A 27,169-nucleotide genomic window follows, 5' to 3' on the forward strand; every position below is an offset into this window, starting at 1 on the left:
TGGACAAAGTATATGAAACAATGATTTTCAAACACGGGCAAACAGGCAGCACAAGACAGTGGTCCTTGTGAGAGGAGGACAAGTGAAGTAAGCTCAGTCACTGCCCACTTCCGGGCTGCAGCACAGGGAGACGGGGTCTCTGAGCCAAGGAGAGGGCCGTCAGAGTGCGGGAGGCGGAGGAGCACTAACATTGCAGGAAGAGAGTGCTGGAAGCTGCGGAGGTTTCCTCTGAGTCACAATTAGCCTGACCTCACCAAATCCTGGGTCAGGAAGAGACCCTGGAGAAAGAATAGGCTACCCACTGCAGTGTTCCTGGGCTTCCCTGGTGGCTCAGATGGTAAAGAATTGGCCTGCAACACAGGGGACCTGGGTTTGGAAGATCCCTGGGGGAGGGCATGGCAACCCACTCCAGTATTCTTGTCTGGAGAATCCCCATGGACAGGGGAGCCTGGCGGGCTACAGCCCATGGGGTCGCAAAGAGTCGGACACAAATGAGCGACTGAGCAAAACACCAATTCCTCAGGCTCACTGAGGGCTGGGAACACACCATGCTTCCAACAGCCAGACTGGAAAGGCCTTCAAGTCAACAGAGCATTGGAGGACACCAACACAGTATCACAGCACAAGGGCACTGCCTCAGTGGTGCAGCCAAGTAAGTCCTAGATCAACGGCTGTGCTCCACCTGCCCAGCAAAGCTTAGAGGCAAGCCCTGAAAGACTCAAACTATCTTTAACTAACAACATTGCACCCACAGTAAAGTCTCCACACAGTTAAATACAAAAAATCCAAGATAAGATATGCAGTGCCTGGCATCCAACCACAAATTACCAGGTGGGTAAAGAAGCAGGAAAAGATGACCAAAATGAGGAGAAAAATAGCCAACAGACTCAGAAATGACAAAGAGGGCAGAATTAGTAGACAACGTGATTAAGAAAGCTATAATAATTATATTCCACATATTCAAGAAAGGAAAGAAAAGTATAAATATTATAAAGACAGACATGGAAAGTATAAAAATGACCCAAATAAACTTTAAGAGAAAAAAAAGTATCTTAAAAATACATGTCTCGATGGGATTAAAAGGAGAGCAGATTGCAAAAAGCAAACAAAAAGCCTAGTGAACTTGAAGATTTAGCAACAGAAGCTACCTAAAATGAAACATTGGAAAAGGACCAAAAAGAGATGAACAGAGCATCAGTGAGCTGACATATAGGTGCTGAACACCCAGAGGAAAAAGAAGAGAACAAAAAAAAATTTTTTGAAGAAATAATGGCTGAATTTTTCCAAATCTAATAAATATTATAAACCTACAAATCCATGAAGCTCAATGAACCCCCAACAAAATAAACATGAAGAAAAGTATACCAAGCTATATCATAATCAATTCACTTCCAGTGATAAAGAGGAAATGTTAAAAGCCATTAGAGGAAAAGACACATCAAACACTGAGGAAAACGTAAGAACGCCAGCAGACTTATGGTCAGAACAGGACTGCCAGGATGTAAGTGCAGAAACATTTCAAAGAACGGACAGAGAAAGAACTCTCAATGTATAATACTGTTTTCAGAAAAAAATATTTTTCAAATAAGAAGGCAAAATGTTTTTTCAGACATATAAATGCTAAGCAAATTCACCAGTAGACCACTACTATAAATTAACATTTAAGTGTGAAGACAAAATAAGTACATTTCCAACAAATCTTGGACAATTTCTCTCTGAAACGTTCCAAGAGTTGTCTCCATCACGAAGACGATAAACTCAGGGGAGGAGAGTAGATGTAAGGAACAGTTCTGAGGTAAGAAATGTGTACATCTTGCTAAGTCTAATAATTGTTTGAAAATATTTCTAATTAATATCTGTAACTAAAATTCCAGATGCTGTTAACATGGGAGAAATGGCGCAAGGGAAAATAAAGCAGGTTCTCTTCTGTCTACAGAAAGGATACAAATACAGATTAATTCCAGATACTAGAAAAACAAGCTGATGGGTGTTAAAAATATAAAGGGTAATCATTAAAAAATTTACTATTTTTCAATAATATTATTTCAAAGAAAACATATCTTAAATTGGAATAATTATATTACCTCATAATGATTTTACTTATGAACTAATAGTAGATGTAAGTATAAAAAAAATTTAACTATACAATTGACCTATTTCCTACATAAGCGTGCTCCTTCACGGGGTGCTGAGCTGACAGAAACAATCACCATTTGTTCTGCGGACAAAAGGTGAAAAGGCATTGTGTACCTCTGCATGTCAAAACCAACATCTACTAAAATGATCATTTAAAAACTGTTTGTATTTTCTTGAATATATGACTTATTCAGTTACTTGACTGAATAATTAGAGGCTTTAAAATACATTTGGTCCTAATTTGCTTTTGAGTAAATGCATAGTTACATGTATATTTATCCAAATGTTTATTTCTCATTTTTCTTCTACAATTCTTTGCTGAAGTATTTAAAACAAAAAGCATCTAGGGCCAAAAAAACCAATGCAAGAACTTATTTAACCTAAATATCTGGGTTGCTATATCTACTATGACTCTTTTAAAAGGAAGAATGCAACTATGAACTTTCAATTAACTAAGGCAACAACAGAACTTCATACTTGGCATAAAAGAAATTGTACGGAGAGGTTTAATACTCTGCAAATGTTCAGATGTAGTGTTTGTAAAGGATGGTGATTCCTGTCATTTATACCTACCTTGTTTCAGTCCTTCACTCTGAATACTATATTCAAAAATCTCAAAAACAAAATCCTACCATATGCCCCTCGGCCCGAGCTTTGTTCTGCTTTGCTTCCCGTCTTCGCTGTAGAAACTCTTCTACTTGTTTTGCTCTTTCCATAGCTGGATGCCCCTTCTGCCTGAGGAATTTGGACAAACAGCAAAACTAAAAATTCTGAACATCAAATATTACAAAAAGTGTAAAATTACATGGAAATATTTTCTTTAGAAATATCTGCAAAATATGAAGGCTGATATGAAGTCGTCTTCCTATTTAATGAATCAATAGATACACACATATCAGAATCAACTACCTAAATCAGTCTTTTTAAAAGGGGAAAAATCTACCCTACTATACCAAATCTTAAAAAGTCTTCTTTTGTGTTTATTTAATCTACGCTACTTGTAGACACATAAAATTATTTCAGAGCATATTTACAGAAGACTCTCCATAGTTTCCAAGTAGTTAAGCTTATTTCAGAACTCTGTATCAAATATATTGATCAGTAGAAAAGTAAGATTAAAGCTGCAAGGTAGCAATTTCAAAGGTCATCAAAAATAGTGAAAAGTTTGTGTGAATTTTAAAAATTAGGGTAAAAAGTGAAATCTGAATTCCTTGTATGTCATAACTATTAAAAAGTAAAATGGACAGATTCGGGGAAAAATCTAAAAGCACATTTATTTGTTTCAATCTTTTCTGATTATGTTTCTATAACTTTCTCTGACAACTACAAAAGAATGTAAACATGTTGGGCTTAGACAACAATGAAAAAATATCAGTAACATTTCAAGGTACCGAGGATAGTCAAAATCACAGAATCAGAAAGTACCCCAACCCCCATTCAGGGGTTGGGGGTCGGGAGTTAGTGTTAAATGGGGACAGACTTTCAGTTTAGGAAGGTAGAAATTAGGGAGATGGATGATGGTAAGACCTGCACAACAACATGAAAGTACTTAGTGACACAGAACTGTGCAGCTACATATGGTTAAAACATATTATGTTGTATGGGGCTTCCCTGATGGCTCAGTGGTAATGAACATGCCTGCGATGCAGGAGACACAGGAGATGCGGGTTTGATCTCTGGGTCAGGAAGATCCCCGAGAGAAGGAAATAATAACTCACTTATTCTTGCCTGGAAAATCTCATGGACAGAGGAGTCTGGCAGGTTATAGTCCCTGGGGTCACAAAGAGTCAGAAACAACTGAGCATGCACGCACACATATGGAACTTTGTTCTGTATTTTCCAAGTCTCCTGTAAATCTACTGTACTTTTTAAAAAACAGTAACATTTTGAACATCTAATAAATATTATGCCTGTTACCATGTGCTAAGCAAGAAAGATGCAAAATAAATAAAACCAACTCCCCATAAACAGAGAACTCACTGCATAGTATCAACTGCAGTAATTTGTAAGTAAGGAAGAAAGATCAGGAAGTTATTGGCTGTGCACCTTGGATATTGGCTATGAAAGTGTACCACCTTCCTATAGTGTAGGACCATGTGTCTAGGACCATAATTATGTTCAGAAAAATACGTGAAACAATGCCTTCTCTCTTTCAATAAACATTTCTGATTTTCATACCCCAGTCATTTCTTTTATATGCTAAGTTACAATTGACCATTGACCACCACAAGTTTGAACCACGCTGGTCCATTTATTATGGGTATTTTGCAATAGTAAATACTACAGGACTACATGTGGCATCCTGTGGTTGGATGGCGATCACCGACTCAATGCACATGAGTTTGAGCAAACTCTGGGAGATGGTGAAGGACCGGGAAGCCTGGCGTGATGCAGTCCATGGGGTTGCAAAGAGTCTAACACGACTGAGCAACTAAACAACATGTTCATAGTTGGTTCAGAATGGAGGGATGACTGTAAGTATAAGCAGATTAACTCCTATATTGCTCAAGGGTCAACTGTACTGAGATATATAAAAATCTGAAATGTGAAATTAAGCTGTAAAAATTTTAAATGACTCATCATAAAGCTATGGACGATAATGCCCTAAGATTCACTTAACTTATGTAGTGCTTAAAACAGATTCTTGTGAAATTTCACCACCGGAATCTTCTAGGATTAGATCATCTCTATATCTGGTTAAGAGCCTTTCCTGGTTACTAATATTGTATTCTGAAACTTGAGCAAATTCTCTGATGAACTCTAGGAGTTTTTTGGTAGTGTCTTTAGGACTTTCTGAGGACTTCCCTGGTGGCTCAGATGGTAAAGTGTCTTGCTTACAATGAGGGAGACTTGGGTTCGATCCCTGGGTCGGGAAGATCCTCTGGAGAAGGAAATGGCAACCCACTCCACTACTCCTGCCTGGAAAACCCCATGGACGGAGAAGCGTGGTGGACTACAGGACTTCACTTAGGACTTTCTATGTATAGTACCACATCATCCATAAACATTGACAGCTTTAGTTCCCTTCCAATTTGGATTCCTTTTATTTCTTTTTCTTCTCTGATTGCTGTGGCTAGGAAAATGTCCTTCATATATATAGGCAAGGCTGTATTCTGGTCTGTTACAGCCCCATTTATATAAGACTGGGCCTAAAGAGGGCAGATAAACTTTCAAAGAGTATGATACACCGGAGAAAGCAATGGCACTCCACTCCAGTACTCTTGCCTGGAAAATCCCATGGACGGAGGAGCCTGGTAGGTTGCAGTCCATGGGGTCACTAGGAGTTGGACATAACTGAGTGACTTCGCTTTCACTCTTCACTTTCATGCACTGGAGAAGGAAATGGCAACCCACTCCAGTATTCTTGCCTGGAGAATCCCAGGGACGGGGGAGCCTCATGGGCTGCCATCTCTGGGGTCGCACAGAGTTGGACACGACTAAAGCGACTTAGCAGCAGCAGCAGGGCCTAAAGAGGGCAGATAAACTTTCAAAGAGTATGATACACAGACATGTCACCTGAAACTGTGTCTACTGATAAGGCTCTCGTAAGGAGTCCTGGATGCTTACACCACTGCATACAATTAGACAGAATCTCTGCTTTGTATCCTGATTGAACTGACTTCATCTTTTAACCTTTACATAAGTAAAACATCGATAGCATATTTATGTTTGATTTCCCATCCTAAGATAGTATGTCCAGTGTCTGTCAGTGTGGGCCTTCAACTGACATACGATAATTTATAGTCACTGACTGATCGGATGCACTGAATCAAATAATTCAAATACTTTAGCAGAAACAAATTGTTTTAATAAGAACATGGCCACGCACATAACAGCTTTGATTAGAAGAGTGTTCACACCACTTATGTACATACAGATCTATTTTATTTACTTATGTAATCTATTTAAGTGCTGCTTTATTGAATGCCTTTTCCTAAACTAGTTTGAATGATCAGGTACACATAATCCATTGCTTTCAATCACAAACTTAAAACCTGTAGTGATTTTTGCTTACTATTATTTCTTTTTTCTTCTCATTTATTTATCATTGAATATCAACTATTACCAATAGTGTATCTGTCTCTGAAGGTATAAAATGTACAGAACAGAAGTTCAGGAATGCAGGGTATGTCCAACATATAAAAATCTATCAAAGCAATTTTGTTGTTTTCAGTCGCTCAGCTGTGTCTAGCTCTTTGCCATCCCACAGACTACAGCAGGCCAGGCTTCCCTGTCCTTCACCAACTCCCAGAGCTTGCTCAAACTCATGTCTATTGAGTTGGTGATGCCATCCAACCATCTCATCCTCTGTCGTCCCCTTCTCCTCCTGCCTTCAATCTTTCCCTGCATCAAGGTCTTTTCTAATGAGTCGGCTCTTTGCATCAGGTGGCCAAAGTACTGAAGCTTCAACTTTAGCATCAGCTCTTCCAATGAATATTCAGAACTGATTTCCTTTAGGATTGACTGGTTTGATCTCCACGCAGTTCAAAGGAATGCAAGTTGTCAAGAGTCTTCTCCAACACGACAGTTCAAAAGCATCAATTCTTCAGTGCTCGGCCTTCCTAACACTCCAAATCTTATATCCATATATGACCACTGTAAAAACCATAGATTTGACTAGATGGACCTTTGTCAGAAAAGTAATGTCTCTGATTTTTAATATGCTGTCTAGGTTAGTCATAGCTTTTCTTCTAAGGAGCATAAATCTTTTAATTCCATGGCTGCAGTCACCTTCTGCACTGATTTTGGAGCCCAAGAAAATAAAGTCTGTCACTGTTTCCATTGTTCCCCCATCTATTTCCCATGAAGTGATGGGACCAGATGCCATGATCTTAGTTTTCTGAATGCTGAGTTTTTAGCCAGCGTTTTCATTCTCCTCTTTCACCTTCATCAAGAGGCTCTTTAATTCCTCTTCACTTTCTGCCATAAGGGTAGTGTCATCTGCATATTTGAGGTTATTGATATTCCTCTCAGCTATCTTGATCCTAGCCTGTGCTTCAACTAGCCCAGCATTTCGCACGATGTACTCTGCATATATGTTAAATAAGCAGGGTGATAATACACAGCCTTGATGTACTCCTTTCCCAATTTTGAACCTGTCCATTGTTCCACGTCTGGTTCTAACTGCTGCTTCTTGACCTGCACACAGGTTCTCAGGAGGCAGGTAAGGTGGTCTGGTATTCCCATCTCTCTCAGAATTTTCCATAGTTTGTTGTGATCCACACAGTCAAAGGCTTTGGCATAGTCAATAAAGCAGAAATAGATGTTTTTCTGGAACTCTCTTGCTTTTTCCATGATCCAGCGGATGTTGGCAGTTTGATCTCTGGTTCCTCTGCCTTTTCTAAAACCAGCTTGAACATCTGGAAGTTCACAGTTCACGTATTGCTGAAGCCTGGCTTGGAGAATTTTGAGCATTACTTTACTAGCATGTGAGATGAGTGCAGTTGTGCAGTAGTTTGAGCATTCTTTGGCATTGCCTTTCTTTGGGATTGGAATGAAAACTGACCTTTTCCAGTCCTGTGGCCACTGCTGAGTTTTCCAGATTTGCTGGCATATTGAGTCCAGCACTTTCACAGCATCATCTTTCAGGATTTGAAACAGGTCAACTGGAATTCCATCACCTCCACTAGCTTTGTTCGTAGTGATGCTTTCTAAGGCCCACTTGACTTCGCCTTCCAGGATGTCTGGCTCTAGGTGATTGATCACACCATTGTGGTAACCTGGGTCATGAAGATCTTTTTTATATAGTTCTTCTGTGTATTCTTGCCACCTCTTCTTATTATCTTCTGCTTCTGTTAGGTACATACCATTTCTGTACTTTACTGTGTCCATCTTTGCATGAAATGTCCCCTTGGTATCTCTAATTTTCTTGCAGAGATCTCCAGTCTTTCCCATTCTATTGTTTTCCTCTATTTGTTTGCATTGATCACTGAGGAAGGCTTTCTTATTTCTCCTTCCTATTCTTTGGACCTCTACATCCAGATGGATATATCTTTCCTTTTCTCCTTTACCTTTCACTTCTCTTTTTTTCTCAGCTATTTGCAAGGCCTCCTCAGACAACCATTTGGCTTTTTGTATTTCTTTCTCATGGAGATGGTTTTGATCACCGCCTCATGTATAGTGTTACGAACCGTCATTCATAGTTCTTCAGGCACTCTATCAGATTTAATCCCTTGACTCTATTTGCAACCTCCACTGTATGACTTTAACGGATCAGATTTTGGTCACACCTGAATGGCCTAGTGGTTTTCTCTATGTTCTTCAATTTAAGTCTGAATTTTGCAAAAAGGAGTTCATGATCTGAGCCACAGTCAGCTCCTGGTTTTGTTTTTGCTGACTATATAGTAATATACCTTATTAACAGAGGACAAAACTAGCTTATAATTGATTCTATGATTCCTTATAATATTTAGAAATCTTCATTTTTCACATGCATTTCCATTTACTACTTAATATATACCAAAAAGAAGAATTCATACTCATATTCTTATCCCCCACTGATGTAGTAGAACAGTAGTGAACTGTGAACACAAATTATATATGTGTACAAGGTTCTGAGGGATACAGGAAAAAAATCAATGAGCTTCTTTACAGTCATTCTCTTCATTAAACATTATTAAGAATTTACACGTGCATATTCTATTTAGACAAATTAAACAGACAATACCTATTGAGTTCCAAAATTATAACATTTAAAATTAGCAGAACACTAATCTAGATTAAGAGTAAAGGAATGATTAACATAACTATTGTATAAGCCACAAATACACAGTAAAAAATTAGGAATTTGGAAAGTGAAATACAGACATAAAAACAGGCTAAAAAGAAACAAACACCTTTTTATCCTGACAAGAAAAAAAGGAGTAACTTATTTTCCATCTTATTACAAATGCATGCATAAGTGGATCTGGGTAAGGTACCTCATATCCACGACTCAAAATCTTTACTAATACAGGAAATTCAAAAATTTTGAAGGATGATTAAAAATTATTTCAAGAGGTGAAAACACGAAAATAGGCAGCAATCTAGGTAACAGAGATAATCTGAGTAACGAAAATGAGTCAATATGGTATAGAAGAGTTGGGGTGGTACACAGTTAATGAAATGAAAAAAGGATGCTGAGCATGTATTCATTAAGCTTCCTCCTCTGTTTAAGTGCCACAGTGTCTATCAGAGGAAGCAGAATTGTTGTAAGCTTTACTCAAAGCAATACAGAGAAAAGGGCTTGGGAAAGTAAAAGCTCAGTAAAGTACATATGTTAGGCACTAAAAATAAAAAAAAAAAAAACAGGCACTCAAAGGTTTCAGAAGATGGTCTCACATGATTGAGGTTCTAATTGTAAAACCTAATTGAACCTAAGTTCACCAGTTGTAACAAAAATACCACTCCGGTGGGAGAAGCTGATAAGGGTAAAGGGACAGCACATGGGAAACCTCTGCACCACCTCAGTTTTGCTGTGACACTAAAACTGCTGTAAAAATTAAAGTCTAAAGCTAATTCAGGAGGTATGTTATTAAGACAAGGATATAAGCAAAGTTGGACTAGCCAAAGTTACTGATAAGAAGGGAAGAAGAAAAATAACACGATAAAGAAGGAAGAAGCAAGTACAGGCTATCAAAAATATGAAAAAGATAATATGAATGAATCTTAGAGGACTACAGATTTCAGTTTGCTGATTCAGTTTGGTGAGGGAAAAGAACTGACCAGGTAGGCCAATGACATACAAATTATAAAAATGGAACTGAGGACAGTGTGGAGAAAATGCTCTGTAATGTCAAAGACACAACAAAGTTCAAGCCAAAAGAATCACAATATATCGAACTGGAGGAGACATACAACATATTTACTATTTCTCTTCACTTCATGTCTTCTGGAAATATGATAATTTTATCCTGTGAGTATTTTTCTATGTCCTCCTTAAAAATGAAAACTTTCAAGAGGACATGCTTCTAAAATGTTTTAAGTTTGGACAACATCAAAATATTAACCAGCATCCTCTGAATATAATTCCTTAACCAATGACTAATGTACCTAACAACCTTTATTTATATTTCTTCACCTTACACTGTCTACATTGAGACACCCTGGCAACTGTATCCTTGTTGTTGTTCAGTTGTTTAGTCGTGTCCAACTCTTTGCAACCCCACGGACCACAGCACACCAGGCTTCCCTGTGCTTCACCATCTCCCAGTGCCTCCTCAAATTCATGTCCATTGAGTCAGTGATGCCATCCAACCATCTTATCCTCTATTGTTCACTTCTCCTCCTGCCTTCAATCTTTCCCATCATCAAGGTCTTTTCCACTGAGTTGGCTCTTCGCATCAGGTGGCCAAAGTATTGGAGCTTCAGCATCAGTCCTTCCAAAGAATATTCAGAATTGATTTCCTTTAGGATTGACTGGTTTGATCTCCTTGCAGTCCAAGGGAGTCTCAAGAGTCTTCTCCAACAACCACAATTCAAAAGCATCAATTCTTCATCACTCAGCCTCCCTTATGGTTCAACTCTCATATCCATACACGACTACTGGAAAAACCATAGCTTTGACTAGATGGACCTTTTTCAGCAAAGTAATGTCTCTGCTTTTTAATATGCTGTCTAGGTTAGTCAAAGCTTTTCTTTCAAGGGACAAGCATCTTTTAATTTCATGGCTGCATGAAATTAAAAGATGTATCCTACTGAAGTTTGTATACTCTACTAGGTATCTAAGTAAAATTTTTCACAATGCATCTAGGCCAACAGAAATACCTAGCAGTTCCAGTCAATGACTAGTTAGGTCAAAGCTGCTAACACTATGGTCTACACTTTGACAGATACAGCTGTGTGTTTCTGAAAACCGAGAAATATCCAAGGCACTGTGATGCTACAGGTTGCCCAGTACAGTTTGAGAACTACAGTTCCAGTCTGTAACTCTAAGAAGAAACAAAGGCTGTATCTGACAGAATCTATACTGCACTGCGGTGATGACTGTTTCCTTTTAGGGTGTTTGCAGGCTCTGTTTGCAGACTTGCCTATAATCAATGTGGAGAAAGCCAGTCTCATTTATAGAATCTGCCTCTTGAAAATTGTATGATACTTGACGATCTCCAGTTTTTTACCAATTCTTTCAGGTTCTCAGAAAAAAATAAAATGAAATTCAATGAGTATACACAAAAGTTCATTCAGTATTTGAGATCATGGATAATCATTAAGATATCCACTATTTAGAAATTTTATAACCAACGAAATCAACAACTGTTTCACCTGTTCACTAGTAGTATCTCAAGAAGCTGAGAAGTCCCTTGAACACAATAGTGTTCAAGGAGCTGAACTCTATACGGAGACACACTTAGTGTAAATTCTACCTCCACTGCTTACTAGTGGCCTGACCATGCACAAGTTTTAAATCTCTGCAGGTCCTAGTTTCTTCATTTTGATTAAAAGAGTAATACCTAATTAAAAGGGATGCTGTGATGAATAAATATAACTTGATATATAGTAGGTGTTCAATAAATAATATCTATCATCTATAAAAACAGGTTCAAAGCAATGTAAGAAAATGTATACCATGTGTCTGAGTAATGCTAAGCTCACCAAAGCTAGCAGAAAGGAAATGATAGAGGATCTCCACAGCCACAAATGGTTTAAAAGCTGAAAATTAAAATAATGAAACTCAGACAAAGACTGAGTGGAAGCTGTGTTCCAGCGGCAGAAGTAACTGAGATACACAGCCATTGAAGACAATCTGAAACTCAAGTGTAAATATATGTAAATATTTCAAGGTGATATGGGAGCCTGATGCAAATGCAACAATCCAGTCCCTTACTTGCCACTCCAACTGTGAAGAATCAACAAATGTACTGGAAGATGGAACAGTGTGAAGAAGCATAACACAACTTTCCCTATTTTCTTTTATACTATACACATGTATTTTAGGAGACTTGATTAAAATTAAAACAAAGCCATACAAATTATATACTAGAAAGACAATAATATCCCAGGATAAAAACCTCACACAAAATCTTCATTACTATTTCATAAAAAATATGCACATGTCTAAGTCTATAGCACTCTTTTCTCAAAAAATGTGAAATATTTACAACTGGCTTAATACTTCAGCCTATGGTACATAATTCATAATATTAATTTATATGGACCTCAGTTACTCAATTACCTTTTACTAATCTTTTATAGCTGGGAGAACCATAAAGATTTTTATCACAAAAAATTATCTGTAAAAATGACAAATTAAATTTTCATAAAATGATATGTTCTTCCTTTACCAGAATATTTTTATAGAAGAAAATCTAAAAAATTGAAATATGCATACTTTTTAAAAGAGGAACTATACAAATTAAAGCTTGAGTGCCACCAGAGTAAATTAATTTTATGGAGAAAAAGGAAAAACCTAGCGAACAGGATCACAGTGAGTCATCAATCAGAGATGAACGTGAAGGGAAGATGACCATGAGAAAAGTGGGGTTCTAAGTGATGTGGAAAAGGAAGGCTCAAAACATGCTTTGGAGTTCTGCATAGAGTGCAATTCCATTTTAAATATATTCTGATTTATTTAAAGCACATAGATAAAGTTATTACAACCATACGCTGGTTCAAAGTTATCACATGTTCCTTTAAATAGTATGTTCAGCCTATAACATAAATAAGCTTTAACATATATAAGCCATAAATTAGGCTTAAGTAAAGAGCTACATGTTTGTCACATGTAATCAAGGGTCAAATCTGCACAGAAGAAAATGACTGTATTCGGACGTCAAAAGACAGCCAGGAAGTGGTGTTATTAGGCTGTACACAAAAAAAGACAAAATTATACCAAAGGGTGAATTTATGGATCATCACACTCCAATATGTTGATACTGACTTGTTTAGACACCACCTTTAAACCTTTTGAAATTTTCCAAAAGCATCAGCATCAGGGGGTTGGTGGTGATCTGTAGCCCTTTGGGAAATCCTAGATGTACTTCAGGTGGGATTCCTCTGTCAATAAATATACACCATGACTTCCACTACTCCCTCTAAAGCAAAGCACAGTGACTTTTGCAGAACAGCCATACCTTTCTGGAAGCCTCTGGCCATGCATTTCTCCTTTCCATTTAGCTTCATTATCTTCTGCTCTTTGTCGCTGCATTTGATCAAAAATAGCGTGATAATGTTCATACTGTCCTCGAGAGGAAAAAGATGATGGAGCCATGGCCCCTCCACTGCCCAAAAAGGGAGCCTAGGAATCAAACAAAAAGCTCTCACATGCTTATCTCTCAAGACCTCAAAGGTCTCTACTACCTTCAAAAGAAAAAAGTGAACCTCAACACTTGCTTCTTACAAAGCAATTATCTAGTTTAACATACTAATAAACACAGAGCCTAGAGCAAAATGTTTTCCTATTATATTATAACCATTAACAATCAAAAGTAGTATACCTTGTCACTAACAATAAAGCATAATTCAATATAACAAAAACATAAAATATCACTAAATTTATGTAGTGGTGGGAAAAAAAACTGGTCTTAACAAGTTTTGCAACAAGTTTCTTATATATTATATGTGATCCCATCTTATTAAGTTTAAATATGTATAGTTTATACGTAAAACAGAGCCTGCTTTTATAACACTCAAAATTATACCTAACAAAACATACAGCAATTAACATACCCCAAATCCAATTCAACAAGCAATGAAGATATAAACACCACTGGAATACACTCTAAGTGTAATTAAAAGAAGCAAAACAATATATCCATCCTTAAGCAGTTTACAAACAAACTGGGAAAGAAAGTATAAAGCCAGAAAAACATTTCATTTCCAAATGAATGGCAACAGACACTCGCCACAGTAGTAAATTTACAAAACAGAAAAAAAACAGAAGTAAAAATACCGATAAAAAAGTCACTGGAGAAAAACACTCAACCCAGCCTTTAACACAAAGTAAAACAGATTAAATATTAAATATGATCCAAGGTATTAAAGTAAAAAAAAGCAACAGAAGGTATACATTTAGATGTTGGCAGTAGGGAGATAAAGGACGTATGAAGACGAAAGTAACTATGAGGAAGGCAGAGAGTATTACACTTGGTCAGAAAAGGTCATTACAGGTAACTGACCAACCAGGGTATGTGAGTTCACATAATCGATAACAGAAAGCACAGATACACTTCCTAGCAGGAAAAGGGCACTAAGACCGTTTTTAAGCAGGTAAGTCAAATTACACAGGATAAACAAGAATAAGAGAGAGAACAAGGCAGAGAAACTGAGTGGAAGGCTGCTGCACTGACACCAAGCCAAGCAGCCTGTGAGTAAAGAAAGGCAATCAGAGAAAAAGCCAGCAGTACAGCGAACTGGTTCTCTGCAGGGGTAACACAGGATGAGGGCGAAGGTGTAGGATGCAGCCTCAGAGACACATGCGCTCAAGCACATGGAAAACAGGTAGAAAGATGAGAGCTGAGTAAGCGCACAATGATACAGAGGCTCAGGGTGCAAGAACTACAGGGTGAAGAGGAAATTAGGACCCTCAAAGGCAAGGCCGACAGCACCGAAAGGAAGACAAACTGATGTGACTCCAGTGGAGGCGATGTGCTCAAACGCAGATGCGAGCAGAAGCCAGAACACTGACAGGAAAACGGGAGGAGCTCTCAGGTGACGACATCCTAACGGGGAAGTCGGGCTAAGAAACATACAAGCACCAAACAAAAGACATTTCAGTACCCAATGAGGTAAAATATGTGTTAACATCTGGACAAAAGAAGCTACATACAATATTATAAGAAGCCTAGATTTTTAAAAATTAGCTCAAGATAAATACAAATAACTGATTCAAGAAGCTTGAAATGCAAGAAATGAAGGTTGTTAGAAACAAGGAAGATACTTAATTAGCCAGGAAACTCCATCAAGGTGATCTTCACACACATTTTCAAACCTGCATCTTAAGGCAAGATTCCCAGAATCAGAATTTTGCTAAGTGATGGTCACAAGGACTTCCCTGGCAGAGCAGTGGTTAAGACCCTGTGCAGGGGGCACAGGTCTGATCCCTAATTGGGGAATGAAGATCCTGTATGCCTCATGGTACAGTCAAAATATAATAAAAATTATTTTTTAAATGTGCCAGCAGATCTTGTGTCTGCTGAGGTGCTTTTAAAAAAAAATTATTATTAAAAAAGAAAAAAGGTGGTCACAGCTCCTGTAAGACAGGTTGCTCCTTGAGTTTACTATCTGGCACTAGTATCACCTTAACTTTGAGGTTCAACGTTTCTGTTCAGCAAAAATAATGTATATACACATATCTCTGAGGATTATCTGCCTAGGTAAAGCATCTGCCTACATTGTGGGAGACCTGGGTTCAATCCCTGGGTTGGGAAGATCCCCTAGAGAAGGAAATGGCAACGTACTTCAGTACTCTTGCCTGGAAAATCCCATGGACGGAGGAGCCTGGTAGGCTACAGTCCATAGGGTCGCAAAGAGTCAGACATGACTGAGCGACTTCACTTCTGAAGATATCTATACTCAAAATAATGCTGAAAACACCGTATTGTAATACTGAAACAATGGAATCTTTTAAACATCACTTTATAGTCACCAATTATAAGCACAGACTGACGTTTTAATAAACACAGACACCCATGGAACCTCTACTACAACTGAAAGCATATTCATCAGCCAGAAAAGTTCCCTCATGTTTCTCACTTGGATCCAAGGCCCCCCATTCCAGGAAACACTGATCTCTCTGTCACAGAGACTGGGTTTGCCATTTCCTACCATTTCATATAAATGGAATCACACAATATGCACTCTTATGCCTGGCTTCTTTCACTCATTTTTGACTGACCCATGTCAATGCGTGTATTAACAGACTATTCCTTCTCATTACTGTCCAACATAGTGTCAAACAACACAATGTCTCTTACATGTCATGGTTATCTATGTAATCAGTTATACATAGAGTATTTCATAATTTTCCTAAGAACAGAGATTCATAAAAGATAAAGCACTGCAAATCAACTGCAATTTAAAAAGAGAGAAAAAATTACCTATCAGAAGAACCAAAGGAAAAAAACAGATAAAGCAGGTAAGTCCCAGATTTTGCAGACACTAAGTAATCAACAACAGTTGGTTATTTATACTGTGCAAAATGTCTTAATATTTAGAAGTATATAATAATAGTATGAACTCTGAAATATTTCCCTTCATGTTCATTTTTATCTTTATTTTGGGGGTTCTCCTTAACTCAATTCAAGTTTTACTGAGCTTCCAGGTACTTATCAATAGTACAGAAATCAAACAGCCTAAGAAGTTAACTATTACAAACCTCATGGGGAATAAGTACAGAAACTAGCACTGAATTTGCTTTACGTCATGCAAAATAGTTTTACTAATCCTCACAGAAATCAGTATAGAAGTTTACGAAGCAAAGCAGAAACTTAATAAGCACGTAATATCTAACACTACCTATTATCAAACATTGATAAAACTGGACTTCAGGATTAAGTACGGCTTTAGACATCACAGGAAAAAAGATGCTTCTTGCATAAAAAAGACATAAGCAAACGGAGAGGAAAAACACGACCAAATTCTAAACACTAATCATGAACTTGATATAAAATACTTAACCAGATCTCAGGGCCTGTATCCTGGTACGTTTTTATTCTCAGATCATAGAAGATATGGGTTAGTTATTTCAGAATGGGCCAAGTTCTGATACTTCCTTATCACTCAGAGGGTAGTAAGTTCAATGTCACAGTACAGTGGATAGCACAGTAAAAAATGTGTTAGTCGCTCAGTCATGTCTGACTTTTTGCCACCCCATGGACTGTAGCCCGCCAGGCTCCTCTGTCCATAGCATTCTCCAGGCAAAAATACTGGAGTGGGTTGCCATTCCCTTCTCCAGGGGATCTTCCTGACCCAGGGATAGAACCTGAATCTCCTGCATTGCAGGCAGATTCTCAGATGAGAATTGTAGCCCTGGCTGACACCTTGGTTTCTTCCTGGTAAGACCCTGAGCAGGGGATCCACTATCCATGCCCATACTCCTGAGACAACTTAAGGCACATGACTGTGCCTTAAGCCATGGAGTTTGTGGTCATTTATCACACAGCAGTAAAAAATGAATGTGTACGATTATTATATAGTATCATCTGAGCCACCAGGGAAGCCCATGTCTACATAAAACAGAGAAACTTTTATTCAAGTCATAAATTTTAGGGGAAAAGAAACAAGTAAGAATGGTAATCAACTCTACTTAATAAATATCTAATTAGTGCCTAAACATCAAGTTTATTGAGATGGGTCCCAGGAAGTTACAGTTTAAAGAGCTTAATAGTTGATTGGATTCTATGAATTAAAAATTACAATACAGAGGAATAATAGTATATATTCATTTGTTACTGCTGTGCCATAAATGACCACAAACTCCAGGGCTCAAGGCACAGCCATGTGCCTTTAGTTGTCTCAGGAGTGTGGGCATGGGCAGCAGGTCCCCTGCTCAGGGTCTTACCAGGCAGAAACCAAGGCGGCAGCCAGGGCTGCAATTCTCATCTGAGGCTCAGGAACCTCCTCTGAGCTCACTGGATCCTGGCAGAATTTACTTCCTTGTGCTGTCATGGCTAAGTTTACCACAGTTTAGAGTTCTTGCTGGCTGGCGGTCAGAGAGCCAGCAGACGATCTCCCAGAGGATCCCTATGCTTTCTTGCCATGTGAACAAGGGCTTTTTTCCAGGCCAGCAGTTGTCCCCCTGACCTAACCTTCCAGCCTGCCATGAGGGAGTCTTATAATAAAGCAGTGACGGGACCACAGCAGTGAATATAGCATCAGCAATGCCACAGGACACAGCCTGACTAAGGCGGCTGCTGCACTCCAAATTCAGTCTCGCCCACACTCCAGTGGAGGGGAAAGCATTAGGTGTAATACCTGCAGTCAAGAATTTGTGGACCACCTTAGAATTCAGCCTACCACAGATTTGGAAAGGATGTTATGAGTGCAAGAGAGGAAAGGCAAGATTCAGACTGGCAGAATAAAGAAGGGAAAAGGAAGTTAACAAGTAAGCCCTTAAGGCTCTGGGCACTGCTCTCGAAATTTTTCGTTTTTTCTAAATGAAGAAATTAAGGCTCAGAGAAGTGAAGTAACTTGCCCAAGGTTATATAGTCTGGATCTGCCCAAAGAAAATGTCTGAACTAACCTATCTAGGTCCATGGCTAGCTGGGTCACTGATCATCTAAGTAAATGCTTGGAGTGGGGATTGGGGAGGGTGGGCGGGGAGGGGCCATCAAGTGAAGAGAACCCAAGTGTGGGGACGAGGCTGCAGCAGCCGTGTGCAGTGAGGAGACTGCAGTCCAGTCCTCAGCTCTGTGTGACTAGAGCACACAGCCAGGTGTGTGATTTTAAAAAGATGGCGTAGGAATGGTGAATCACAGCCTTCTCAGCAAACTTTTTAAGCAATTTTAACTGTCACATACGAATTATCACTACAAGTTACATAAATACATGCAGGAAAACTAAGAAGTCCTAACGATGCTGAAGAACTCTAGTAGAAACAAGCCAGGTGTAGACATCTCACAGAGCAGGGTGAAAGCGGAGTTAAACAGCAGCAGTGTGCATGCATGGGTACCCAAAACCTACCTTCATTTCACCGCTTCCACCAGCACTCAGCACATTTCTCCAGCCTTGTTCCCTGGCCCTATTTATTCTCTCCAACTTTGAGGGGAAAGAAACAAATAAAACACCATTTCAAGTATTTAATATAAAGTACATGAAATATACTGAGTAATAAAAAGGAAAGCAGTGTATTCCTTTAAAAAAAAGGGGGGGGGGGCATGTGTGTGGGGAGGTGGTGGAGTGTGCTGGGGAAAATGGACCATCCTCTCACCCTTTCCTTTTCCTGTCTTTTCACCTGCTCAGCCTTCAGCAGACTAACCTGCAATAATTTTAAAGACAAACTTCTTAGAACTCTTAAAACCATTATCATCTCCAACTTGGCTGGAGAAGAAAAATAACAGTGAAACAACTACCTGATCCTTAGGTTTCTTTTCTTTCTCACTCAATTCCAATCTTCTTTTTCTTGGTGCTTCCTTAAATTAAAAAAAAAAAAAATTATCAATAATACTACTTTTTCTAGCTTAATCAGTAAAGTTAGCATACCGATGGTAGATGTATATCCTGGAAGGTTTAAAAACAGAAATAAGTTAGAGGTATTTGTTTGAAAGAAATAAGGAGGAAAGGTTTCGAGGTTTTATAAAATTTGTTTCTTTCTTCATAATTAGTTTTACAAAGCTGTAAAATAAGCACACAGATGTCTTTATACCTCAAACAGTTTCCTCCTTTCTTCTCCAGGATTCACTTTCTTCACTGGGGTTTGATGGGCCTGGACAGAAAGTAAAACTACAAATTAGATAAGGATTTTGAGGTATCCATTTGAAAATTTTAAATGTATGGAAATTTAAAATAAGAAAAACATAATGCCAATACTGCCATAACTCTTTCAAAATACATTATCCCTCAAAAAAAAAAAAAAAAAAAGGAACCACTTAAGTGTCTGATACACTATTTGTTCAAAAAAGAGAAACACGGGATTCAAACAAACCATGGAAAAAGGTTCTTCCCCAATCATCCAGTAAAAAGTGTACTCAGGTAGAGATGCTAACTCTAAGTTCTCTAACGTTATGAAAACAGAATGTCATCTAGAGAGCCCAACTCTGAAGAAATTTTTCTTAAAAAAAAAAAAATGAAATAAGAGTTAACACTTAACTCCTCTCCCTACCTCCAGATATAACCATTGTTAACATTTTCATAAATATCCTTTCCGAGACTGTTTCATGAACATGAATACACACATAACTATATACGTGTATATACACACATAGTCTTAGCTTTTTACACTTTTTACATAAATATAATATACAGTGTATTACGATGGAAAAATGTTTTTCACTATTAACAATGTTCCCTGACATTTCCACATTGTGGTAAACAATTTAACAATGGCGATATTCCAAACCATGGATATAATTAATTTGTTCAACTACTTTTGAAGGAAGGACATTGGGTTGGTTCTAATTTTTCCCCATACTGCTAGAAACATTCTTGTAGGTACATTTTGCATCATATGCAAGTCTTTCAGAAGGGCAATTTGTAAATGGAATCATAAAGTAATAATGAAATTTAAGTGATGAGAAAAACTGCCACCTCAAGAAGCTGCATCAACTTATACTCCCATGAAGGAATTCATTTTCTCATAACCTCACAAATAATAAGCATTATCAATGTCTTAAATTTTTAATATCTGGAAAGACTAAGAATACTTTCCAGTATATTAGATAATTACATTTCTTCTTTAATACACTAATTGTTCGTCTTATTTCATAGTTGTTCTAATTTTATGGGCTACTTTTATATCATGAAAAATAAAGAGTATTTCAAATTTGTGAATTTTTTTTACATTTTGTCTTTGAAGAGCTGTTTATTGTATCTTAAACTGTACAGAAGTCTGTAATTTATATAGTTAAATCTGCCTGTCTTTTCCTTTATGATATCAGCATAAACTATTTTACTAAAGAAGACATTTCAGACCTCATTTGCTTCTGCTACTTGGATAGTTTCATTTTTATATTCAGAAGTTATATATAATCTAACTTAAATTTAGATTTTAAAATATTAGTTAGATTTTTTAGATTTACCTGGAATAAATTTTTGTTCATGGAATGAACTGGGAATCTAATTTTTTTCTCTAAAAAATCCAGTTATCTCATAGCCATTTCTTGGCTGATATTTTTTTCCACAATGGTTTGAAATGTCTCATTAATCATATAATAAATTCAAATACACATTAATTACATAATAAATTCCAATTTCTGGAATTCTCTATTCTATGTCATCTATCCATCTTCTTTTTTAACTATGATATAAAGCCACCTATAAAAAAGTAGATAAAGGAGATACACAGAGGTTAGCAAAAATAAAGGAAAAACCCAGTAACTACTACCCAAGTCAAGAAACAAAATAATGCCAACACACAGAAACCCTCCACATGTCCTTCCACAAGAGAGACAGCTACCATCCTCACTTTACTAATCACTACCTGACTTGTCTCTGTTGCTCTGTCACCTGGATACATGTTCCTAAACAATATAGTTGTTTTTTTCTTTTTTTTTTTAAGTTCTGAGTTCTATATAAATGAAATCATACAATATATATTCCTCTGTATCTCACTTCTGCTGCTCAACACTGTTTTCAGAATAACCCTTGTTATTATGTTTATTTGTCTGCATTTGCTTTCTTCATTGATAAACAACATTCCACTGATGTGGAGTCCTTTCTTGCACAGTTATCCTGCACTTTTCACAGCAGGGCTATTCTATAGTTACTGAGGGAGTGTCTATTTCCTTTTCTAATTACTATTCTATAGTTACTGAGAGAGTGTCTATTTCCTTTTCTAATTGTTCACTGTCACATGCTCAAGCTTCTATCAGGCCACGTCACTGAATTCATTCAGTGTTCCGCTGCTTCATGAGGATTTCCTAGGTAGGGAATCATATCTGTAAGTGTCTATATTTTCTCATCTCTCCCAATATTTATGTTTCTTATTTCTTTCTCTTTTTAATTTCATGGGCTAGGCTTCTGGAATAACATCAAATAATAGCGTCATTACAAACATCCTTGTCTTGTTCCTAACTTTAATGTAAATGCTTCCAACTTTTCATCATTATGTATAATGCTTGATACAGGTTTCTGGTATATATAACTGGGTCAAGAATTTTCACCTCTATTTCTTGAATCAGAAATTTGAATTTTTAAAAAAAACCACTTTATTGAGGTATGATGGACATACAAAGAGTTATACATGGTTAATGTAAACAACCAAATAAGTTTTTTTAAAGAGTTAAAATTCTACTGAACTTTCAGTATCTACTGAGATAATTTATATATGATTTTTTTTCTAATCTACTAACAGTGAAATTAACCAGTTTCCTACTGTTGAACCATCTTTCCACTCCTGAAATGTATCCTATTTAGTTAAGTTTTGAATTATTCTTCTGATAAATTGCTTGATTTAACTTAACTTTAAAAAAAAAAAAACATTTTTAAGGATTTCTGCATGTGTGCTCATAAGTATAAATGACCCATGGATTTCTTCCTTTTATATCCTGTGCTAGCTACTCAATTTTGTGATCAATGTTGAGCCTACTACAGGGACAATTTTTCAAACAATCCAAAGTATAGTTCTAAATATACCAAAAACATATTAAAAGTATTTATAGAAAATTCTTAAGTTATGTATCATGCATCAGTTTAAAAATTTTCCAGCTACCTTAGGAAAAAATACATAAAAAGAAACACTATATAAAAATATTCATCTGTTAGGTTTCAATACAAAGGAAAGGAAATGTTACTTTAAAAAATTATTTCAGTGATCATTTACATTATTATTTAAAAAACTCAGCGTTTGATTAAATCAGTAAAGTATCTCCACTAACAATTTTATTTCAGTAGCGGCTGTATTTTGACAAAAGTCAATGTTATAAGAAATTACTTTCATTTGCCACTTACTGCTTCAATTTCCTGAATTTTGTAAAATGACTATAACAGATAAGCACTAAAACTCTAAAAGTGAATTCAGAATAATACAAAAAAAAATATGACCCACAATCAATATGAAATTAATAAAATTAATTCTAACATATCACTGTTAAGATATATTATATAGCTCCAAACATACAAAAAAGAAGTAGAAATGAGTCAAAAGTTTTCTTTCACTAAAACAAAAAAAGATACTTAAAATTTGTGCCCACTTTAGAAAGCAATATGAGAGGGGTGGATGAACTGAGAGACTGGGGTTGACATGTACACATCACTGCTGCCGCTAAGTCACTTCAGTTGTGTCCGACTCTGTGTGACCCCATAGACAGAAGCCCACCAGGCTCCTCCGTCCCTGGGATTTTCCAGGCAAGAATTCTGGAGTGGGTTGGCATTTCCTTCTCCAAGGCATGTATGTATACTAAGTCGCTTCAGTCATGTCCGACTCTGTGCAACCCCACGGACAGCAGCCCTCCAGGCTCCTCTGTCCACAGGATTCTCCAGGCGAACACTGGAGTGGGTGCCATGTCCTTCTCCAGCATGTACACACTACTATGTATAAAACAGATAACAGTAAGAAGCTACGGTCTAGCACAGGAAACTCTCCTCAATGCTCTGTGGTGAGCTAAAGGGGAAGGAAATTCAAACAAGAGGGGACTAGTGCATACAAAAAGCTGATTCACTTTGTTGTACAGCAGAAACTAACACAGCATTGTAAAGCAACTACACTCCAATAAAAATTTATTAAAAAAAAAAAAGAAAGCAACGATACATAATTTCAACATAACTTCCTCCTTAGGAAATGCAATTAATTTAATGAATACATTATTTGAGTACAATAAAATGATGATATTTAAACTATGTGATACCATTAAATGGGTTGATAAACTGGTAAGAGGAGAATAATGATTTTCTTTTACTGTGTTTTGTCATCTTAATTAAATGACCATCATAAAATATCCACTTTATAGATGTTTTAACTCAAAGTTACATTAGCAATGTGATAAGTGGTATTAATCTCACACAATGACTATTAATAAATAGTAGCTTTGCTCCCTGACAAAATGACACAAGCAGTAGGTTCTCAGAAATATCCGACCTCTTCACTGTATTATTAGATCCCAACTCCTAACCAAACTTAGGCTAGTTATTTCAATTTTCACTTAAGCCAACCATGTGTCTCACCACCTAACCCGATTAACACTAGTGGTAATGAGATGACAATAATACTGAAATACTTACAAAACAGTAGCTTTCAAACTTTTTCTAAAAGCAACCCACAGTAAGAAAGATATTTCACATTCAGACCCAATAAAGATACACACACAGACATTCCATAAAATACTTTTACTATGTTTAACTGAGTCTGTTACTTTCCATTCTATTACTTTAAAAAAAAAGTCCCCGTTCCTCACTCACTGAAAAGATTCTGCCACCTCTAATGGACAGCAACCCCCCACTTTTTAAATAGTAGACTGCTTCTGGCTGCACTATTACTGAACTACAAGAAAAAAGCAGCTGTAGATAATGTTCTTCATGGTATTACAAAGTTAACATTTCAAAGTATGCTTTATGTACATACACCTTAAACTAGTGGGGGACGCCACCTAGGAGCTTTGTAAAAACACATACTGCTTCCATACAAGAGAATTACTTGGCAATAAACAGACCACACATTGCATGACTTCATTCACAGGACACATTCAGAACAAGCAAATCCACACAGAAAGAAGTAGACTAGCCCAGCAGTTGCCCAGGGCTATGGGGTTTAGTGGAGAACGGGGAGTGGATGCTAACAGAAAAGGATTTGAGGGGCGGCAATGAAGTGCTCTAAAACTGATTATGGGGATGGTTGCACAATTCTTGCAAATCCATTAGAAATAATTTAGACTTAAATGGATGAATTATAGTATGTGAGTGATAACTTGATTAAGCTATTTTCAAAAACCACGTATCCTCAAGAGTTGCTGAATCATAATTTCTGGACACAGAGCCCTCCATTTTGACAAGTTTCGCAGGTTAAACCTTGCCTAGCAAATTTAGCACTGGTCTCAACATTTGTGAAAACATGACACTCAAAATTTTAAAAATATTAACCTGAGTGATAACAGCATCTCATTATACATGACTAGCTTTAAACTAGATTATACAACCATTTGCAACAAGAGAAAGTTTAACTAAGACACCTATGTACTCTTAGGTAAGTCACATGGAGGGAAAAATTATCTCTTGGTGCACCAGACTGTCCCAGATATAAGATGCTCAAATATTTGTGAAATAAAAATGCCAAAGGTGTTCCTCTGAGATCACATGGGTATTTTCAGAACACAATCTACAAAGAAGAGAAAAATATGTAAAACATCCGTACTAAAAGAAGTGTGTTGTTTTGCTAAAATTGAGAGCCAAAATACTGAAGCACATTCATGGAGCTCCCTCTGGTGGCTTAATAACCACTCCTTTTCTTTTAGAAAACAGCTGTAATTATCATAGGAACTGGAACAAAGAAAGTTTTCAGGACATGCAGGGGCATTGGCAGTCTCAAACAGGAAAGGGCAACGAGCGCCCTCTGCTGTCAGAGCTGCCCTGAGCCTGCTGAGTGCGGACACACTGAGGAGGGCAAGGTAGCCTGGCCCAGAGTGAGACTGAGCGGTGAGCAGCAGTCACACTGGGAACAGACTCTGCAGGCAGGCAGAGAGGATATGATGGTGATAGTGACCAGGAGACAGCAGCGACTGTAACAGTGTGTAGTGAGACAAGGACCCACAGCCTGGGGAGGCCATGCGGCCCGGGACGCACAGTTACACACGATGATGCTGAGAAACCCAGCAGACACCCACTTAGAGATGCAAGGACAGGACAGGTCTGGAGCTTGGGAAAGGAGTCCAGGCTCGAGATGCAGCTCAGGGTGTGGGTTTACAGGTGTTGTCAGAAAGCGAGGCCGTCCAGGGGTGTCCCGGCCGACCTCCTGAACCACTTGAGCATCCGAGTCAGGGACGTGTGGAGGAACTCACACAGGAGGCGAGAAGAACAGGTAGGCAGGGAGGGAGACAATCAGCAGAGTGGGATACTCTGGGCTCAAGTGAACAAAAAGTTTAAAAAAGGGTAACCAAGTGAACCGAAACTGAGGCAGAGGAAGAAGATACCTGATCACTGGATGGAACCACTGGGGCTCCCAGAAGTCTTTGCCAGGAGCAAAGTGACCCAACAGCTGTGACAGAACAAGCTCTGGGCAGAAAGGGTTCAAGAGAGAAGGGGAAACAAGGAAACGGAGACATTCAGACAAGGCATCAGGAAGTTCTGCCATTAAAGGAGCAGAGATCCAGGGAAGTGGCTGGAGGGAGACATGGGAGGGAAGGAAGGGTTTTCTTAAGAAGACTGAAGATATGATATGGACGGTCACCCACCAGGCTCCTTTGTTCATGGGATTCTCCAGGGAAGAATACTGGAGTGGGTTACCATTCCCTTCTCCAGGGGATCTTCCCAACCCAGGGATCGAACTTGGGTCTCCTGCATTGCAGGCAGATTCTTTACCATCTGAGCCACTGAGGAAGCCCATTTGTTTGCTAACAGGAATGATTAAGGACAGAGGGAAAATATGATACAGAAGAGAGAGTGAAGTCCTTTAAAAAGCAAAAATAATAATAAGAGATGGCATACAAATGGCAAGGTCGACTCTAGATCAAAACAGATAGATCCTCCTGGAGACTGGCAACAGGTAGGACTGACAGGCAGGAGTGCTGCTGAGTGTGAGCAATTTTCCTCTACTTGGCTCTTTTTTCTCAGTGAAATAGGAAGCAACGTTCATCACCCTGAGAGAATAAACAAGGAAAGGTAGGAGATAACCGTCTAGAAAGTAGGAGAGGAACTGGCCGGTGGAAACATGATTGGGGGTGGTGGTGGGTGACAGTGCACACCTGACACTATAGGTTTAAACTTGAAGTGAGACCAGTCAGAGAGCTGCAGGCTTCCTCCAAGCACACCCATTGGGCGGGACAGTCAAAAGCTTTGGAAACTATTACAATGAGAGAACATGAAATTAAAGCTGGTAAAGGAAAATAAAAACAAAGACGGGATGGACAATGATAAAACCAGGTAAGATCCATGGATCCAAACAGAACAAAGACATTTTCAAGGCAGGTTCTCAGAGACTAACCTGGAAACACAGGAAGCAGGTCAGAGTGGGGTCCCTGTAACTGAGACTAGGAAGTAGGTGTTCTTCCTGATGACAAACGTGATGGCATGCCACAGGGGAGAGATTTAAAGTGAGGCAGGAGACAAGATCATCAAAGAGAACAATCAGAAAACAAAAAGGCAGTGCACCACCGAAAGGACCATCATCTCAAGACACTGAAGTCACCAAGAACCGTGACATCACCGTGAAGAGGGAGGAGCAGCACGTGACACAAAGCCTGGTGGCGGGGCTGAGGAAGCCAGGGTAAGTCCAGCAATGACATCAAGGAACACAACGCGATTGTCCTCCTCCAGA

The 27,169-nt window shown here is 38.1% G+C and overlaps 1 protein-coding gene across 1 annotated transcript in view; it reads right to left on the reverse strand.

The window, feature by feature from the left end:
- Window positions 1-27,169, reverse strand: part of NEK1 (NIMA related kinase 1) — a 144,723-nt gene that overhangs the window by 87,641 nt on the left and 29,913 nt on the right. The window contains exons 11-16 of the mRNA XM_052645226.1: window positions 19,415-19,474; window positions 19,122-19,181; window positions 18,980-19,027; window positions 18,733-18,807; window positions 13,185-13,348; window positions 2,769-2,871 (exon numbers count right to left, since the gene is read on the reverse strand). Coding sequence (XP_052501186.1) covers window positions 2,769-2,871; window positions 13,185-13,348; window positions 18,733-18,807; window positions 18,980-19,027; window positions 19,122-19,181; window positions 19,415-19,474 — 510 coding nt within the window. The remainder of the gene's footprint in view (window positions 1-2,768; window positions 2,872-13,184; window positions 13,349-18,732; window positions 18,808-18,979; window positions 19,028-19,121; window positions 19,182-19,414; window positions 19,475-27,169) is intronic.

This window comes from Budorcas taxicolor, chromosome 8, assembly GCF_023091745.1.
Source record: "Budorcas taxicolor isolate Tak-1 chromosome 8, Takin1.1, whole genome shotgun sequence".
NCBI lineage: Eukaryota > Metazoa > Chordata > Mammalia > Artiodactyla > Bovidae > Budorcas > Budorcas taxicolor.